Consider the following 21,454-nt stretch of genomic DNA (forward strand, 5'->3'; position numbering starts at 1 on the left):
CATTAAAGTTGTACAATCTCCACCATTCCAGCTACAATCTGCTAATTCAATGAACAGCATCTAACCTAAAGTAGATTTATATTACATCGTCATGTATTGCATTGTAACTTAGTGCCAAAGCGGAAAACAAGTTTCTGGATGCAATCCACAGTGTGATAGTGAAAGCTTTCGGCCTGGACAAACTAGACTTTAGTCTGCGACAAAGTTAACTGAAATGTTGCTTTTTAAAGAATGAGCCAGTTTTAAAAAAAACTACTTTGACTATGAGACCACCTTTCATAAACTGGCATGCCAACATGCTGGTACTTACTTCTGAAATGTATTCATCTTCTAACACAGTCAAATGTGGCAGCCAATTTGTTGACAGCAAGATCCCAAATCAGTGCACTATGATTAGATATTTTGGTTATGTTGGTCAAGGGACAAATATTGGCCAGGGCATGAGTACAGCCCCCCTGTTCTTACTCAGAGTACCATGGAATCTTTTACATCCATCTGAAGGGTTACATTTAATATCATTTATAACACAGCACTGTTAACAGCACAAACCTCTCTCCACAATTTGTACCAAAGTTTCTGTCTGGGCCATCTGCTCACATCTCTGGAGTTATGAATCCAATAACCAGCCTCTTGAGTTAGAAGGTTATGCGTTCTATTATTTCTGTACAAAAATGACTAAGGGGGAGGAGAGACACAGGTTTGGCGCCATTGGCTTTTTCTGTTGAAATATACAACTTTGTCGCTATAGAGAACAAGGCTTTATGTTGCAATGTAGAAAATTGTAAAAACACAAGGATAGAAGCAGTGGATAAGCTCACTTATACTTCTAATATTTTGGGTGACATGAACCTATTTGATCATTTATAAATTCAAGACAAAAATATTAAAAACTACAAATTACTCACACATTCCTCAAGTAATTAATATTTGTATTCCATTCAACTTCAATAAGTTACAAGACATGGGATGAGTATTGAATTTACAGCATCATACATAGCAATTTTGTCAATTTCAGATTTTAAACATGGAAAACTGTATTCAGAATTCAATTTCAGATGCAGTATCACTCAATGCCCTATTCTTGTTAATCTTTTAATTGGTCTCAAATGGGGAAGGGGGATGAATTTTGGGTTGAAAATGGTCATTTCTAGGTGGACAGAAAACAGAGCAGCAAATTTTGGCTTAAGGTTGTATTTTGAGCTCACTCAACTCTTTCAGTACACACCACAAATCTATCGGAATAGACAGCACTATCGGAACTGTGACAAGCAGTTCAAAATTTGTTCCATTCTAGAAAAATAAAAAAATGCTATGAACAGGTTGATTCAAACACTTCCAACAAACAGCCATGAAATACAGAAAGATTCTCTGGCAATTTAGCAAGAAAAATTAGTAAAAAAAATATTGTTTTTCTACAAGTTTTACAAAAAGCATTTTCAATTTGAATAATTTGTTTTTAAATGATGGTCAGAGAAACATTATTAAACAACAAAAAAGGAACAAAAAAATGTGGTCCTTTAGAGAGAATTTCCCTGATTTTTCACAAGTATTACTATCAGGAATATACTTCTAATATAAGTATTTAAAAAGACAAGAATTATAGTAGTAGCTACCAACCTGATAGTTAAAATGCCTATGACATCTATTTGGGTACTGTTAGACTGTTAGGGATACATCTGCTACCAGACAAGATTTTAATCCTTCAGTCCCAAAACAGGCAATACTTGTTTCATTATAGTCTGCACCGTTCTCAAGTTCCGAACTTAATATTAACTGCAATAAATTGAGTCGACATCCCAAAAATGCACTAGAAAGGGCATGACTCAACAAGCAGGGCAACAAAACAGGCGTTGAAGCTGCATATTTTGTGGGAAAATATCCAAAGACCGCTAAAGCATTGTTCACATCATTAGAAGTCTGTGGGGAGCAAATTTCTAAGTTCCTAATCTCAACTGGCTTGCCAATAAATATACACAAACATTAAGTGAGATCGCTTCTCTCGGCAGCTGTCTGTAGATTCGAGCCTCTAAAGTCATATATCAATTAAATTTAGATTGTAAATATTTTTCATTGTTTTTGCAGATTACAGCCTGACATGAAAACCCAAACTATCTGCTCTATACCTATGGAATGTAATGGAAATTGTATTAACAATTCAGTAATTGGTAATAGCAAGCACAAGACAGATGAAAGAAATCATAGCCATTGACGTCACAACCAAGTTTCTAAAAATAAATACAAGAATCAAGCTTGTAATTTTTCCAAGTCAAGAGCATTTGAGGAGTTTATCAAAACCAATACTGACTGCTATTCTGTCTTATCTAAGATCAACTCAAATATAGCAACTGGAAGCACCGACTACCTTGGATGTCAGTCATGAGAACTTAAATGGCACTGATTGGCGTTAGATACACTTTTTTAAAATTCAACTTTATATATATATATATATGCAAGGCAAACTACCCTGTAAACAGAAATGCCAAAATGAATATCCAAATCTGAACACTATCAATGTCATAATTGTAACAACTCAAATTGAAAACATTAACAATTATAAGTTTATGAAAACTTAGGCATCTAATCTTGCAGCATAATAGTTCTAATCATTCTGGCATCCATATTATCTGCAAGGTTTTTTAAAATTGTTTATGTGTATTCAAAAAAATTGCTACAAAAGCCTATCTGGAGATCAAAAAAAAAGCAAAGCCAACGTTATCATTTCATTATAATTCAGTGAACTAATAAAATAATATTAAGGCCAATAGCTGTTTTGGTGGCAAAGTAATTTCATTATTAACTACCGCCCAAAACCTATTCAAGATTGTGACACAAGTCATAATGCATCTTGGCAAAACAGGAAAACAATGGACAATATGCAAATAGTTAAAATGCCGTTTAGTGAAAGAGTGCAATAATCCTAAATGATAATCCTGATCAAACAGTATTGAAGAAACAGTACATATACTCGATGCCTTCCAGCAAACTATGAGGCCATCAGGCACATGGTCCAAAAAACGGGGTCAATTCTCCATTTAAGTTTGATTTTGTTCTCACTGGAAGTGATAAATAGGTATTTGTTTCAATAAAGAATTGAAGCACTTTGTAAATAGGTGCAGAAAAAAGCTAGCAACAAAGTTAATTTGAAAATCAACATAAGTACACGTCAGTATAATAGTGGAGGATGATTGAAAAAAAACTAAACATTGCTGATGACAGGAAGATCAAAAAGAACAAATGAATGGAGACAATATAGTCTTTTAATGCTGATACATCAACTCAACTATTTGGTGTACCAAACAGCTACCATCGGTTGTAATGAAGTTACAGAAAATGGTTCAAAAAGAAATCTATGCATAGAAAAATGATCCAACACAATAAAATTCTAAAACTGTTTTAATTTATACTGTTGGAATAAATTACACCTCAAGTACAATAAACCTGCTCAAGTATTAAACGAGGAGCAAGCTCTAGTTACCACAGGCACTATAGGCTGACAAACTACATACTGAGGCTTCGCCATAGCAAAGGCCATGGCAATTAAGAACTTAAACCAGTCCAGGTTCAAACAATTCAATAACAGCCAACCCTCCTTTGGTCTTTTTTTCCATCTTTTAATAGAAATACAACATAAATATAGGTAAATGGGAAAACAAAATTAGCAGATAAAGGGGTAAGGGCTCTCCGATGGTGTAATCTAGGGACTATGCAGGTAGAGAAATTGATTAATTTACTTTTATATCTTCTGGTCAAAAATTGCCCAACATTGCAGGGATTTTTTGTGTATTTTTTTTTTTAAAAATAGCATAGTGATGGACAGCGCAGTTCATCCCAGGAAATGACGAGCGACTTGGCTGCATAGACATTTGCCAACCAATGCAGCAGAAACTTGGCTCGTTTGTGAGAAAGTCTCTGTGATCCGTTATACTGTGCAGCTATTAAAAATTGATCCCATAGTTAGCTTCTGGTTCAATCATCAGTAAGATCTTGAACGAACAAGACTTCACAGCGACTCAATCCTGCCTGCTGCAGGGTAGGTGGATTTGGCTCTCTTTCTGTGGGCAAGCAGGGGAGTACTCTGCGTGGAAAGTTAGCAACTATTTGAAATTTCTCAGGAGTTTCTTTCAAGGAGAACAAAAAGTCATATATCACCTGCAATAAAAGAAGAAGATATTAATTTCTGTAAGAAAATAATTTACTTTTTTTAAAAATGTGACTGTCTTCTTTCTCGTTTTCTTCATTGCTCAAGCACACATCTCTACAACTGCTGGTTGTCCACCAGTGCGTGCCTCTTTCACATGCCCATTAATCATATACAAGCCTCAATGATGATTTCCAGTAGAAGGTCAATCACCTTGGGGTAGCCACATAAAATTCTGTCCTCCAAAACGTCCCTGTGTAAGGCAAACTTCAAGAAGGCATTACTGAGTAGTAACGAAGAGAGGGAAGCCTATCCAATTTTATTCTGCATGAGGAGGTCAACTACACTGTTCCTGCTATAGCCATAGCTGAAAGCAGCTGAATTTGCAGAGAACAAGGGAAGATGATGGATATAGTAGGTAAACCCATGCAAACAGTAAGGATACTAGAAGAGGAACTTTTAGGTCCAATGTTTGGACACAGAAATCGATTGTACTTGCTAGTGCTTAACAATAGATGTTTGCCAACAAATGAAATTATAAAGAGAACTTTCAGTTTTCTTGCGCACCATAGTATTTAGGATTAATCGCAAAACAAAAAAATTCAGACTGAAAATGTAAGGTTTGAACTTTATAAAGACCTGGTTGCCAATTACCTAATTATTGGCGGTAGGGTGGAAGCAAGAGGATGCAGATGCTGCAAGAAGTGTTGCATAGTAACAACGCAATCAGATTGGTAATTAAGAGAGCATTGTTGGGCCAAAATAAATCACTTCTACGCACGTACAACTTATTGTATTGCACAATTTCGATATACACTTTCATAAGCATGCTGACTAAGCAAATAAAATAAATTTCATCTTTACAGCGATAAAGACAGTTTATTGCAGTCAATAAAAATAACTACTGTATTTTGTAGAATTACCAATAACTATATTAAATGCAGTATCATAAGCTTTTAATTCCCAAGGATTTAAGAAAGATAATATTTCAAGTGTTTTTCATTATGTAAGTAGGAAGTATGGAATATTCTTACTGTTAACGACTGGGTAAATAGAAATCGCCGTTCCACTCGGGTGTCATTTGGCAACTTAAAGACAATTTTAACACTGTCTGGATTGTCTGGGAAAGGCTCAGGGGGAAGACGTTCAGACTTGCGTTCTTTTTCTTCCTGCAAACTCTGCAGCCACAAAAAAAATTATGTTTTTTCCTCACATTTACAAAGATACAAACTGACAAGTAACAAATGGACTCAAACATCTGTTTCTCTCTCCACAAACGCTGTTAGACAAGCTGAGCTTATCCAGCATTATTTACTCTTATTTCAATCCAGCATCCACAAAATTTTACTTTAGTTATTATAAACATTTAACATACACTGATTATGAATAGCTTGGAATTTCAATTGAATTAGTGAAGATTAATTCGGTGATGGGCACAAGCTCCATTTCATCCACAGCCACTGTCATCTAATCTGATCCTGTTTTCAACCAATGCCAACGTGTGTACTTCCAGTAGGTGTTGCTGGAGAGAAATTAGGAAGAAGAATCTGTCCAAACCTTCTCCTTAAGCTCGCTGGCACCAAGGCCAATTTTTATCTCCTAACATGGCTGAAATAATTTCATTAGTTTCATAAGTCTTTTATTCCCAAGGATTTATGAAATACAACATTTCAAGTGCTTTGCATTACATAAATAGGAAGCATGAAAGATTCTTACTGTTAACGACTGGATAAATAGAAATCACTGCTCCACTGAGTATTTGCCAACTTAAAAACAATTTTAATACTGCTTGGACTGTCTGGAAAAGACTCAAGGCAGGGAATACATTCAGACTTGCAGAGATTGAACCAGAGACCATCCTGGTCTGTATTATTTAAATATCCACTGCCTCAACTAGTTCAGTCATCAGGGAAATAAGATCATCAGTTAAACCTCCACATGTGGAGGCCACACTTGGAATACAGTGTACAGCTCTGGTCACCCTATTACAGAAAGGATATTATTAAACTAGAAAGAGTGCAGAAAAGATTTACTAAGCTGCTACCGGGACCCGATGGTTTGATTTATAAGGAAAGGCTGGATAGACTGGGACTTTTTTCCCAGCATAGGAGACTTACTGGTGATCGTATAGGAGTCTATAAGATAATGAGGGGCACAGATCAGCTAGATAGGCAACATATTGTCCCAAAGCTGGGGAAATATAAAATTAGAGGGCACAGGTTTAAGGTGAGAGGGGAAAAGTACAAAGGGTCCAGAAGGGCAATTTTTTCACAGAGGGTGCTGAGTGTCTGGAACAAGCTACAAGAGGCAGTAGTAGAGGCAGGTACAATTTTGTCTTTTAAAAAGTATTTAGACATTTTCATGGGTAAAACGGGTATGGAGGGATTTAGGCCAAATGTGGGCAATTGGGACTAGCTTAGTGATTTTAAAAAAAAGGGCAACATAGACAAGTTGGGCCAAAGGGCTTGTTTCCATGCTGTAAACCTCTATGACTATGTGGATGGATGTCATAAAGCCATTGAAAACAGATTCTATCAAAATAGTTCTATGCAGTAACTCAAAAAGGAAATCTCTCTTACTCGTTGTCTTCGTTCCTCTGCAAGTATCTGTTGTCTAACATCCTCCTCCTCTTTTCTCCTTTTCTCTTGTGCCTCCTTTCTCTTCCTTTCTTTTTCCTGGTCTGCACGAAGTGAAGCCAAATAAGCTTCATCTTGCTGCTGTCTTAACACTTGCGTCTGATTCCTTTCCTCTCTGGAGATTGAAGAGGCAAGAATATCAAACTACTTACATAATCGCTTCACATAACAATATTCATATAACCAAGACTTCACCAACAGGTTCAACTGCATGCTATTTAAAGACATAGCAAATCCTGATTAAACCAACCTTTACTAGAGAACTGAGTTAATATTGGTGAAAGGGTGGATTTTCTGAGAATTACTTCAAAAGCAGCAGAAACGTGGTCCAAAAAATTACTCACTCTATCCCTTTTCCTACGTGATATTTGGCACTCTCTGCCCACAAAAACTCTTGCTTTTGAAGACATATTAAATACACTCTTGGCTTTGTTACTAAAAATGCACAGGAACAATGGGCATCATTGTAGCATTTGCTACACCTTCTATCTTCCTCAGGTAGGAACCTTCTGAGTTAGTAGTACAATCAGTGACCTGGCTTAGATTGTCATGCCACCATTAGGGAACACTGATTCAACATATCAATGGAGACTGAACCCAAGCCTAAACCTCTTTAAACACCAAGAAATTAAAGAACTTCAATATTTATATCAAGGATTTAGGATGAAGCAAAATTGCTATGTTAATTGGAGTCTCAAAACAAATTTTTTTTTAATCCGTCAATTTTCCCTTGATCCCTTCCCAAAGAGATGGTTCAACATTTCCAACAAACAGTAAATTCAATAATATTTTCTTGCTAGAATTAACAATCATCCTCTGTGAACAAAAGTTTGCTCAATATAACAAAGTTAGTCCCGACCTTCAGTTGCGAGACATGAATCAACCCTGGCTGATCAAACTAAGGTAAGTTGGGACTACTTTTCCAAAGTTGGGACTGAGCGCAAGGTGGATTTACTTCCATCTCACGCTCAGTACTTTAGTTGGGAATGCCAGATGCCAAAAATTAAAATTGCTTAATTCCCGATACTAACCTTATCGAATACAAAAATTTTTTAAGTAACTAAATTATTTGAAACAGCTTACTCACAGAACTACAGGGTACTGCACGCTTGATCCATTATTTTATGGATTTTAGATGCATTATTCACAGAAATCCAGTCACATAACACAGTATTACATACAAAACTACAGCAATTGAGGGCTATTAACATCTAAGGCAGTAACTTATTATTTCACATCATACCTATCAAGTCGTTCTGATACCAAATATGTAGCATTAGCATCCATAATAAATGTCAGTTGGTTGACAAAATCTTCAGCCCGAAGAAGGCCTTCTAAACGGCCAACTACTGTCATTCGTTGTTCCTTCAGCATGATCATTGCCAAAAATGGATAGGTGTTCTCACGTAAAGCCTGAGACACTGAAATGTATAGGCATATATGTTAGCTTGTTTGAAAAAACATTAAAATATTATTTTACCACTAACCAGGACTTATACTGTGAGTCTCACATACAGACTCAATCATGGACCAGCAACGGTCATGCTGTTAGTAGCAAAAATTAGCACTTCCATAGTTACTTCTTGAAGGATCATAAAACAAAAACAGCACTGAAGAGTAATTTGGCCTTTGAGTCTGCATGCTTCATCCGAAAAGAAATCCAACCAGTAGGAAGCGCTCCCAACTCTTTCACCATGTTCCTGGAATAGCTCTCTCCTTGAAATGATGTCTAGCCACTTTAAGTTTTCTGCCCAGTTCACAGCAGCACAAAAAAAAACTACTGGCCATGTCCATCCCACTTTATAGTTCATACAACTGTGGCCCAAGCAAAAACCTCTTGATGAAACTTGATCTAAAAACAGTCAACAACGGTCTTTCAGTTAATGGATCTTATGCTGTTTTCACCCTGCAGCTAATCTTTTTGAGGTTATTAGAAGAGGTTTTCATTTTTAAATGAGCGCATATTAAGACTTTTGGAACATGGTTCAAGATGTCAAATCATTATATGTACATCTGAGATCTTGCAGAGTTACTCTAATTTTCACATGTCACCGTGACGGCTTTTCAAGCACATTGTAGTCATGTGATATTTGCAAAAATCAGCTTGGAAAATGAAGATCTCTGACAGCAGACAAACCCAAAACGAGAAACAGAGTCACTTGCGCTTAATGTGTAACACGGTAATTCAATTACAGTACCTTCCAATTTCAGTATAAACATCTTTTTGAAACTCAATAATGAAATTGACAATAGTGCACAGTGAGGAAATATAAAAACAGGGCAAAGTCTGGCATAAAAAGTCAAAGAAAGCCTGATCATTAGTTATCTAATTTAATGGGAAAATGGAGTTTCCTTGTTAATTTAACATTTCAACATTAAAAAAAAATTTCATGCAGAGAGATCTTCATGAGAAATTCATGGTTAGGATTTTAGTCAAACAAATTTCTCTCCAAGGTGCTAGATGAAACATTGTGCAGCATAAACTGAGCGTTTCTACAAGTTAGACACAGAGTATTGGGCTACTTTTATTATGTTATTTTAGTTTATCTCACCATCATGATTATTAACACGATTAGATTGCTGCACCAAACAAGCATGTGCTATAAATAGAATTATTGACTAGCGAGGCGGAATCTAAAAAAGAATTCATCCTGCAGTACAGAATAACAGGCTTCATATATATAACACACATACACACAATTAAAAATGACATAAGAAATAGCAGCAGGAGGTCCTTTGGCTCCTTGAGCCTGCTCTGCCATTTAAAAAATCATGGCTGATCTTTTTGTGTACTTAAGTCCACTTACCTGCCTGCTCCCATGACCCTGGACTCCCTCGTGGATCAACAATCTGTCTTACTTTGTCTTTCACATATTCAATGATTCAGCCTCCACTGCTTTCCGCCCAAGATTAAATGCCCTCAAAGAAAAAATTCCTCATCATCTTCCTAAACGGGAAACCCCTTATTTTGAAACACGACTTCTAAATTCCTCTATGATGGGATACATCCCCTCAGTCTCCCCTATCAAGCTCCCTCAGAATCTTACGTTTCAATAAGATCACCACTTATTCTAAACGTCTAAATAAACTACAGGCCCAACTTGTTCAACCAACCATAAGGTAAATTCTTCATCCCAGAAATCAGCCGAATGAATCTTTCTGAAAGGCTTCCAATTCAAACATATTCCTCTTAAGGAGACCAAAACTGTACATAGTACTCTTGGCAAGATCTCACCAATACCCTGTAAAGTTTTTAAACAAAACTTTCCCGATTTCATATTCCATCACCATTTCAATAAAAGGCCAACATTCCATTTATTTTCCTAATTACTTGCTGTACCTACATACTAACTTTTTCTGATTCATGTACGAGGACTCCCAGATCCCTCTACCTTGTAGTATTCTACAATCTCTATTTAATATTCTACTTTTGTATTTCTCCCACCAAACGGGCCAACCTCACTATAGGCCATCTGCCAATTCTTTTGCCCACTCACTTAAACTACCAATATCCCTTTGAGACTCTTTGTATAACTTCTTCCCAAGTTGGTTGCCTAGCTATCTTTGCATCCTCGGCAAATTTGGCTACAATCCGGTCTGTGGCTTCATCCAAGTTATTATAAATTGTAAATAATTGAGATCAGAGCACTAATCCCTGTGGCGCTCCACAAGTTAGTCTGCCAATTTGAAAATTGACCTGTTTATTCTGATCATTTTTCTAATTAGTCAGCCAATCTTCCATTCATGCTCACTTTTACCCCAAAACCATGAGCTCCTATACTGTGTAGTAACCTTTTCTGTGGTACCTTTGGAATTCCAAATACACTACATCTAATGGTTTCCCTTTATCCACCCTGCCTGTTACATCCTCAAAAGAACTCTAATAAACTTGTCAAACATACTTGTCCTTTCACAAAACAATGTGTTGGCTCTGTTTGACTGCATTTTAATTTTCTAGATGCCTTGCCATAACTCCCTTAATAATAGAATCCAGCATTTTCCCTAATGGCAAATGTTGGGCTAACAGGCTTATTACAGTTTTCTGCCTCCTCCTTTCTTGAATAGAGGGGTCACGTTTGTGATTTTCTTATCTGCTGGGACCTTACCACTGTAACAGCATTCACTTCCCATTAAAATGTTCTCAAGACTTGCATCAAAACTTGACACAGTAACGGATGGCTATTTTGTCCTTAATAACACCTATTAGAATTATAATTGCCTTTCAGTACTACTGGCAGTGCAATGGCACAAATTTCCACAGTACAACAGCCATTTGCTCTGCACTGCATTTGTAAACCAGTTTTATTTTATTGCTATCCCCGTTCTGTGACCTTAAGCCCACTCACTAAACCATCTATGCCTGCCACCTCCCCTGGCCATAGCCCTTGAGCCCACTTTCTCATCTTCATGGCTCTAGCATCAAATCTGTCACTTCCTTGCCACTAGTTGGCTGCTGTCCGCCAGCTTTTGCATTAACAACTTACCTCTTGATCCCATTTAGAAAAGATAATGGCTTTTAAAATGCCAGTGCAATTTTGGTACTACACAAGGAGGAACAGTGGCATTTCAAGAGTTAAATGCAATAAAGCCAATAAAATTACCAAAAGGGATACAGAGATTGTTGGTTAGGTAATGGTAAAGAACGGCAGGAAGCTAATAATAGAAAGAGGGCTGATAGGTTGTAGGTTCAAACAGTTCACAGGAGGAATAATGCAGGGAGCTATTGGAGGAGAGACAAGTTTGCTAATTAAATCACAGTAATGTTTCAAAACACATTCCAGTATTGGAATTAAAAAAGACAAGTCAGTCCACAAAAAAAAATGCAGAAAACCAAAAAGTGATCAAGATCTCCATGCAAATAAAGACAGACAGAAACCCCAATAGAATGCACAAACAGGTAGAACACACTTATAATAATGCATAAAAAGTCACCAAGTTATGCCACAGGAGATCTATATTTTACAGTTACTGAGTGTGAGCTGCCAACCACAATCATTCATGGGAATTACTGTTGGCACCAGAAACAGTTATCAGAGACCGAAGAAATGTATCTATCATTTTGGGCAGAATTTTATTTACCATGCAATCATTTCAGCAAATTGAAAATAGGGTAAAATTCATCAGTGCATCAGCAGACTTTATTTTTTGTAAAGATAAAAAAAAACTTACCCCTGTAGCCTTCTGGCTTACTGGTGGAACAGGCCCAGAAAAGCATCCTAGTGTTGATGAAGTTTACAACCTCCGGGTTGCATATTGTATTACTGAAGTGGAAAGAAACTTCCATTTAGTCATTCATCACTGATAAGCTGCCAAACACGAGTCCCACCCTTTTGCAGAGATATAATTCAATGAATGTCAGTCAGCAAAGTGACCTTTCTTCATATGAGCATCAATAGGCTGGCACGATGACCCCATGGTCAAATAGCACCCTTACACTCTACCTTGGCAGGCACTTGAGTATTGGCCATTTGCTGGAGACATGCTGGTTCCTTTGGAACCATACCTTATGAATCGTCATTGGAAGGGTGGGGTTGGCAAACTGGAAAACAAAAAAAAAAGTGTCCTTGCTAATGCCCTAATTAGTGCAATATAAATGCGGCATAAATCATAAAGGTACACAAGTGTTTACAATAATCAAAATTTCAAATATTTCCCAAGTTCTAGCCTTGCTCTATAGCAGCTCAGAGCTCTCGTGCACTATTTTATTCCCTGAAGGGTTAATACAAACTTTACTATCACAGAACTTCTTACATCTTCACAATTTTATTCCCCTTCATACTCCACTCTTAATGACATAAATACTGGACAAGATCACTGAAACACTACCTACTTCACTTAAATAACTGATCTTCACACAAAAGCCAAAGAAACAAGTGCCAGCTAGCTATTTAATTATAAACTCAAAGTGAAAAGAGCTCAGCTCTTTTCTTGTCCTTTAGCCACATGCACATATAATTACAGTATTTATGGCAAATATCAGAAGATCAGCAGACCAGAATCAATAAGTTTGAGAGGTTTTTGATCTGAAATGTTAACTTAATTTCTCTCTCCACAGATGCTGTCAGACCTGCTGAGCAATTCCAGCATTTTCTGTATGTAGCTTAGAATCAAACCTTGGTTCTTCCTGGTTTGTAACACCTGATGCATTTATGCAACAGGTCAGTGCAGTGTGGCTATACAGAATTACATACAATTTACAGCACAGAAATAGGCCATTCAGCCCAACTGGTCCTTGCCTTTGTTTTATGCTTTGCAAGAGAGTCTACCCACCATACCATAATGTTAATATGCTTGTGCAATTACAGTATATAGCATTCAAACAATTTCCATATAAGCAGCAGAAATTTGGAATTATTCTGTAAACTCAAATTACTTCACAAGAAAAAGACAACGTACAGGCATTGGTTTTGAATAAATGACATAGCGATTCAGAAATGCAAAACACTACACTCACTTACCGACAAAAATCATCTGTGTCCTGATGGTCATCTCCGTGAAGGTAAACTAGTAAATAGCGAAGCTCCCGTTTGGCATCATTCAGTGCCTGTATTCAATGTTGAAAATAACAGATTAAATCAACAATGAGATTAAAAATATTCTAAAGCATGCTCAATAACTTTACTTCCGAAAGAGAAAATGAATAAAAAGAATCTAAAATGTTGACACGGCAAAATTGCTGATTTTAAGCTTATTAGTGTCACAAGAAGGCTTAGATTAACACTGCAATGAAATTACTGTGAAAATGCCCCTTTATTTCATTTGCATTGATGTAGGTTAGGTAAACCGGAAAATCACGCGCACCTGGTGTGGTCTTTCTTGATTTTCAGAAGGCGTTTGACAAGGTACCTCACAGGAGGTTATTGCAGAAGGTCAGGGGACATGGAGTTGGGGGTAGGGTGTTAGCGTGGATAGAGGATTGGTTGTCAAATAGGAGGCAGAGAGTGGGGGTCAACGGGTGCTATTCGGATTGGCGGATGGTGACTAGTGGAGTGCCCCAGGGGTCGGTGCTGGGGCCTCAGCTATTTACCATTTCTATAGATGATCTGGAGGAGGGAACCGAGTGTAGGGTGTCGAAATTTGCTGATGACACCAAGATTGATGGAACGGCAAATTGTGCGGAGGGTGTGGAGAGTCTACAGAAGGATCTAGATAGGCTGGGCGAATGGGCCAGGAAATGGCAAATGGAATTTAATGTTGGCAAGTGCGAGGTGGTCCACTTTGGTAGGAAGAATGGTAGGAAGGATTATTACTTATGTGGCGAAAAACTGCAGCAGGCAGCGGTGCAGAGGGACCTTGGGGTCCTTGTGCATGAGTCACAAAAACCCAACTTGCAGGTGGTCAGGAAGGCGAATGGGACGCTAGCCTTCATAGCAAGGGGGATTGAATATAAAAGTAGGGAGGTCTTGCTGCGGCTGTATAGGGCATTGGTGAGGCCGCAGCTGGAGTACTGTGTGCAGTTTTGGGCACCATACCTACGCAAGGATATTTTGGCCTTGGAGGGAGTGCAGAGGAGGTTTACTAGGCTGATGCCGGAGTTGAGGGGGTTGAGCTATGAGGAGAGGCTGAATAAACTAGGCTTGTACTCCTTAGAGTTTAGAAGAATGAGGGGAGATCTCATTGAGACGTATAAGATGATGAATGGGATGGATAGGATAGAGGTGGAGAGACTCTTCCCGCTCAGAAAGGATAGTAGGACTAGGGGGCACAGCCTCAAGATAAAGGGGGGGCGGTTTAGAACGGAGTTGAGGAGGAACTTCTTCACTCAAAGGGTGGTGAATCTCTGGAATTCTTTGCCCGTTGAAGTGGTGGAGGCTGCCTCGCTAAATATTTTTAAGACGCGGGTTGATGGGTTTTTGATAAGAGAGGGGATTAAGGGTTATGGGGAGAGGGCGGGAATGTGGAACTGAGCCACGACAGATCAGCCATGATCTTATTGAATGGCGGGGCAGGCTCGAAGGGCTGGATGGCCCACTCCTGCTCCTATTTCTTATGTTCTTATGTTAAGCGGCATCTGTGCTGGAATTCAGTTAGAAACATATTTCATATTGTTTAATGCAAATTGAGTAGCTTCTTGCATAGGCAGTAGCAATCTTTGACCTCCTCTGTCGGAATGTGGATGCATAACAATTGGCTCCATTATTCTTGAGGCTGAGAATCTCTTAATTACTGTCCAGCAACCCCTGCCCAAAAGTCCCATCAGCCATAAACATGATCCAGTTAAACTGTGATCAGCAATGCTCAAATGTAAAGGCAGCTTGGCTTACTTTGTCCAGACAGTGGAGCTTTAACTATAATAAAAGCCCTAGAGGTCATGGAGTTTAAATTCAAAAGCAATTCAATAGTCTGTATTTTTCTATTAATTTGTAGCTGGGTAAAGTAACACCATAATTTATTTATAATCAGGTTTCTGTTCACAATTTGTCTGAATGCTGGAGGTAGTGAGGAATAAACTTGACTAAAAAATGCAATCATCCACTGGAAAAGGAGATGACAAGTCTAATTATGTTTAACTGCTGATTAATCTTGCTCCTCTATAATTTTATTTATTACATTTAAATTGATATGCGGCTTGGCCTGAACTATATTATTTGCTTTATGTTTACGGAAATACCAAAAGCATAGTTAGTAGGCAAGTCATATGACTTCCGATGCATGTTCCAACAGTACAAGGATCCATAATATACAGTAGATAAACATTTCATAAAAAATACCATTGAATAATTTTCAAACCATGTGAAATGCAGACTCTCTTATGGAAACTGACTTCTTGCTGAGAGCATAAATGAAGCTCATTGAATAGCTGCAATTGTATTAGTAGTACCTTGTGAAACTACACCTCAATCTGATTGCCAATTTCAAGAGAGAAGGGGAGACAATTTGCACATAGCTGGGGATAGAAAGGGAAGATAAACTTCAAAATATCAGAATAAATATGCACAACTGTAAAACGAACTTGTCCACAAACCTGACTGTAGGTTCCTTGATAGAAGACTGGATGAATTCTTCCATACTGTTCCTCAAAATTTTGAATAAATGCAACTACATCCCCAACAGGATCAGTAACTCGGCTCCTAGGGTCTGGTCGTATAAACCGTATAGCAAATCTATACAAAAAAAAAGTTTAGATTCAGGGATTTTTAAAAGTTTAAATGCTGGCTTTTGAACATTTTCAGTATCTCACCTAAAGATGTCCAGTAGCGTATAATAGGTGAATCGGAATGGGAGCATTATCAAGTAATAACTCCATCCTAAGAGACCCTGCAAAATTCAACAGGTGTCATTGTTACAATTGCATGACTAAACTTTTATTTTGTTCATTAAAACAAAACAGCAAATTAAAATGTAGTCAGATACAGCATGCAAGTTGACGAGAACAGAATTTACCCGTGGTCTGATCACGCTACCGAACCAGGCCGTATATAAAATACAAAGCTACATTAAGAACAGCAGGCATAAAGCGGATAGGTATCTAAAAAGCACAATTTAACATAAAACGATTTCCTGAATGAGATCTTTTGAGAACCCAGTATAGGTATCATTAATCTACTTCTGAAAACCATAACTGATTTCATGATTTCCCCCGCCCTACCAAGAATATATTTCAAATAAGGAACAAAATATAACCTTTACAGATAATGCAAGAAGGCATTATGACTCAACATATATCCAAAGTTAATAAGGAATTCCCTACCATTTTACTAATATTCAGCTACTATATGAGCAAATGAAGACAAAAATTCAAATTTACTTATAACTCAAAGTACAATTCTACAATACAATTTCAACTGAAACGCAACGAGGTTTCATAGAATTGATTTTATAAATAAAATGAGTAAAGTAACTTTGACATTCTCTTACCCTAGGCTGCGGCCTTGAAACTACATAGCTATAGACTCTGTGATCTGCTGTGTGGACTTGAAGTGGACGAGAGGAAGGTGGGTTGAAGACACTGGGAACTCCTTCTTGTTCATTTAGCCTATCCTGAACAGCTGCCTAGAAGATTAAAAATTGGAGTGAAGGAGAAGACAAGAGTAATCCAATGAACATAAAAATAGATTAAATATTTTCAGCTGACACATTACAAGTCAGGCTGTATCAAGGTAACAGTCATTTGCTGTTGATGCCTGCTGCAATGTTAGCATTGTATATCAAAATAAAGATAACTGTCAAAGTTGAGTTGATCAGGAACTTTTGCTTAAAACAGCACATTTAAAGTGATTTTTAAATCAACGCTATAGCCTATTATAATACTGTACACTTGTTTACTTCCTTTTTACCTCAATGTTCCAATGATGCTGCTCAAGTGTACGGCGGCATTGGTCCATTGACTCGATACCAGTCAAATCCTATGGTGATAAGAAAATGTTTTGATTAAAACTCTATAACAAGTATGCATTCAATTATCAACTCTAAATACAGAAAGTTGTGGGGTCTGGTACATAAAGCAACTTTCTTACATTTTATTGCTTTTATGGGCATTTGTAGGAACATTCCTTATTTACTTTGTAATTCTACCCAATATTTTTCCATTTGTTCCTCATTTTGGGCACTTAAGGACTTCTAGTTACATGTTAATTTCATTATTTCTAACTTGTCATACAATGAGCATTCACAGGAAACATTTCCACCAACTAGTTATTGGGATGACAAATTATTTCTCTTTGTCCTCATCACAACCTCCTTTCCCAATGACTAATTCCATCCCCCTCCCTCGCAAATGTCTGAAACTGAAAAAAAAACTGTTCACTTCAGTGTTGTGTCTGATCCAAAGATGAGTTTCTTCATACGCATCCACTCCATTGCCAAGACTACTTACTTCCACTTCCGTAATATCATCCAATTTTGTCACTGCTTCACCTCTCCTGCTGCAGAAACCTTCACCTGCACCTTCATCTCTAGACTTGACAATTCTAATGTTCTTTTTACCGGCAATCCTGTGCTCATCCAAAACTCTGATGTCAATATCTTAACCTGTACTTGTTAATCTACACAGACTTCTGATCCAATAATGTCTCAATTGTAAAAACCTCATCCTTGCTTTCAAATCCCAACACTGTCTTGCCCCTCCCCAACTCTATAGCTTCTCCATTCTTAGGACCCTCCAAGATTTCCACACTCTCACAATTTTGGCATCCTGAGTGCCTGAAATATTAAATTGCTCCACTATTGATGGGCATTGCTTCAGCTGTTAAGCCCCTAAACTCTGAATTCCCTCCCCAAATCTCACAAGCTCCCTTCTCCTTTAAATCACCCTCTTTGACCAAGATTACAGTCATCACTCGTATGTCTCCTTCTGTGGTTCTGTGTAAATTTTTTATTGGTGAACACTCTTGCTAAGTGCCTTGGGATGTTTTTCTACATTAAAAGCCCTATATAAATGACTTAATTTGTTGTACTTTTATAAATATTCTATGTAAGTTTAGGTTATAATGTAAACTAACATAGTGACTAATTTGTACCTTTGGGCCACCACTAAATTGCAATTTGTTCATTGATTTTCTCCTTCTCCCTTTACAAAGGGTGAAAGAGGCCACCTTGCCTCCACTCTGCAAGCATTTCCCCTCCCCAGTGGTTCAGTCCAGAACAAACCATTTGAGGAAACTACCTGACAGCTGCTGTGCATTCAAAATTATCCACCCTTGCCTTGGCAGCAGCTTATCAGGCAGTCCAAGAATCTCATATCTTGAAATATCAGAGCAAAAAGTGACTTTTTATATGTCACCAGATCTAAACATTACACACAGGATATGGATGTAAAACCACAGGGTTAGTGCCTTATTCAAGGATCCTAAATAATTTTGAAAAATCACTTGCTCAAAATTTCTGCTTTGTAACTTTCAGCTAACTGTGTAAAAAATCCTCCTAAATCACATCTTTGTTTTATGTTGTGTCTTTCCCAATGAATAGAAATTCATACATTTACAAATTATAAGTTCTAACAACATAGTCTTGGGATACTTCTTAACATTTCAAGACTGACGTCTATTTTAATGGGTGATATCACATATATCACTAAGACAATTATAGATAGTTGCTTACAAACTATTAGTTAATGTTAAGTTATTTTGCATAAGTTCCTGATGGTTTACTTCTCACTAACTGAGAATTTAATTTGAATGCTTTACACTAAATCTAGCATGCATCAATCTTGCAACAAACCTTTCAATCGATTTCATAATTGGAATTTATCACTACTAGTTGTGTTTTTGGGGGGGTAGGGGGCAAAAAAAGTTAAATCGGTTACAGAAAAGATCAGCAAGTAACATTTTCTTAGCACAACATTTAGATTCAATTGACTTTATGTTTAAAGCTGTTAGCATTCTTACTCTTTCGAGTGTTGCAAATAAATCTGCAGTGGGGTGGAAGGGGGGTGGAATAAGTCTCTCATACCAGATGTGAGGCGGGGGGAGGGAATCACCAGAAAATGTGAGTGCAGAAAAATGCCACAGGTGCAAGAGGCTTCAATCCTTAAACACGACTAAATGAGTCAAATAAATGAATTAAAAAGTACCCCAGAAAGACAACTCGAGCCACCCTCTGCGGAATTCAGTTGAGTTGGGCCAATTTACCTGAAACTGCAACAGTTTCTCTGTCTGCTCTTGCGTTAGTTCCTCCTCTTCATTGCCAGGCGCCGCCATCTTGGATCTCGCCTTCCAGGCCTGTGCGGAAGTAGATAGATGATTTTTGGGTAAAGTCAACAGTGGCGAAACGCCGAAAAAAAAACTCGCAGCACCGAAATATTCGATTCCGGGGGGGTTGCAACGACATTCAGGGGCGAGGCGGGGTATTTCTGCGCGCCGGCATTGGGGGTTTCGGTGCATTCGTGGCCGGCCCAGTGTGCCCGGGGGTGGGGGGGGGCCGAGGCAAGGGGGAGGGGGAAAGAAAGGACGGAAACAGCCGAGGTTCTTCGGAAACTCTCGGTAATGGCCCTACGCCGTCTCAGGTGCCGATAGATGGAGCGGGTCCGGGGATCTGGGCTGGGGTTCTAGAACCCTGGCCCGGGATTCTGGAATTCCACCCATGCCTGAACCCTCCATGGAGGCAGCTTTTTACAAATATTCTCGGTCCATTGCTCGGCATAGCACATGTCCCTGGGGATGTTTGCTTTTCACACTCATGTCATCCCCGCAACACGCATCCAGACCCAATAAAGGGGTCAGGCAGATGATTTGATTTATCACTCGCGTAGAGTGAAAAGTTTATTTATTGGGGACATAAGTGGGCTCACATTAACACTGCAATGAGGTTGCTGTGAAAACCCCCGTTTCTTTTGTTTGCATTGATGTAGTTTAGGTAAACGAGAAAATCATGCGCGGCACACTCTTCTGTTCGGATACACCGAAGGAGATTTTAGCATAGCACCTCTTTTTGACTGTGGGAGGAAACTGAAGCAAATCCATACAGACACGGGGACAACATACAAGTTCCACACAATGACCCAGCTGGAAATTGAATCCAGGTCCCTAGCGTTGTGTGGGAGCAGTGCTGATCACTGTTTCTTGTGAGCTTATGATGTGGATGTGCCGGCGTTCGACTGGGGTAAACACAGTAAAAAGTCTGACAACACCAGGTTTAAGTCCAACCGATTTATTTGATAGTACACTCACTAGCTTTCAGGTTAGTCCCTTCATCAGGTGACATTCACCTGACAAAGGGACTAACCCAAAAGCTTCTGAGTTTACTATCAAATAAATCGGTTGGACTTAAACCTGGTGTTGTCAGACTTTTTTCTTGTGAGCTTATACAGACAACACATATCGTTCATACTGTACATAGAGCAGAAGGAAAGGTGAGGGTACAGAATATAATAGCTAGGGTGCAGAGAAAGATCAACTCACTATATGGTAGGTCGATCCAAAAGTCTGATGGTAGCAGGGAAGAAACTGTTCTTGAGTCAGTGGTATATGTCCTCAGACTTTTGTATCCTTTTCCCAATGGAAGAAGATGGAAGAGAGTATGCCCGGGTTGTGTGGGATCCTTGATTATGCTGGCTGCTTTTCCAAGGCAGCAGGAAGTGTAGATGGAGTCAATGGATGGGAGGCTGGTTTGCGTAATGGACAACTCAGTTTTAGCTAGTTAAGTTGCTTCCTTGTATTTTTGAATTGTTATGGAAGATTTGTCCCAAACCTAGCAACAATTCTGAAACTATTACATAGCCTTTTATTTATCCAGAAAAATTCTCCATGCCAAGTTCACATAAAAATGGGCATAATGCCTGCCGTTTTCTTTAGTGGGATTTTCAAAATAATCTCCCACACTCTGTGCACTGGAGAGGCTGGCAGCGTGGTGCTGAGCAGGCTACTGCACATGTGCCAATCTGTCAAAGTTCAGATCTGTGCATGTGCATTGGCTCCACAATGCTGGCCCCTGATCGCTGGTGGTCATGATGTAGAGATGCCAGCGTTGGACTGGGGTAAACACAGCAAGAAGTCCCACAATACCAGGTTAAAGTCCAACCAGTTTATCTGATAGTGATCCCACAAGCTTTCGGAAACGGTGTTCCTTTGTCAGTTGTGTGGAAGGTTCTGATCAGAACCTGATCGCTGGCCAGCCCTGTGACCATGCAAAACTGCCCCTACCAACACCCCTCCCCAATTGCTAACCTCTTCGGGCCAGCAACGATGTTCCCCACCCCCTGGCCCACCCCAATCTCCCTGACAATGCCCACCTCCCAGCAGTC

General features: G+C 38.6%; 1 protein-coding gene across 1 annotated transcript; it reads right to left on the reverse strand.

Annotated features, from left to right (window-relative positions):
* Positions 1-912: 912 nt before the first annotated feature.
* Positions 913-19,588, reverse strand: faf2 (Fas associated factor family member 2). Its single transcript, XM_080201583.1, has 11 exons — positions 19,344-19,588; positions 17,052-17,120; positions 16,633-16,767; positions 15,956-16,032; positions 15,740-15,878; positions 13,233-13,318; positions 11,944-12,035; positions 8,018-8,195; positions 6,718-6,889; positions 5,173-5,316; positions 913-4,149 (listed from the first exon to the last, which is right to left on the reverse strand). The coding sequence occupies exons 1-11, from the start codon at positions 19,410-19,412 to the stop codon at positions 3,967-3,969; spliced, it is 1,344 nt and encodes a 447-aa protein (XP_080057709.1). The 5' UTR covers positions 19,413-19,588; the 3' UTR covers positions 913-3,966.
* Between the last annotated feature and the right edge of the window lie 1,866 nt (positions 19,589-21,454).

The sequence above is a fragment of the Carcharhinus amblyrhynchos genome, chromosome 13 (genome assembly GCF_965287045.1).
Source record: "Carcharhinus amblyrhynchos chromosome 13, sCarAmb.v2.hapA, whole genome shotgun sequence".
NCBI lineage: Eukaryota > Metazoa > Chordata > Chondrichthyes > Carcharhiniformes > Carcharhinidae > Carcharhinus > Carcharhinus amblyrhynchos.

Excerpts from the sequence above, each read along its gene's own strand:
- faf2 (XM_080201583.1), bottom strand. The coding sequence starts at position 19,412 with ATGGCGGCGCCTGGCAATGAAGAGGAGGAACTAACGCAAGAGCAGACA. Across the intron at positions 17,121-19,343 it reads AGAAACTGTTGCAGTTTCAG|GATTTGACTGGTATCGAGTC; the intron begins GTAAATTGGCCC and ends TTATCACCATAG. Across the intron at positions 6,890-8,017 it reads GTATCAGAACGACTTGATAG|AGAGGAAAGGAATCAGACGC; the intron begins GTATGATGTGAA and ends TTCAATCTCCAG.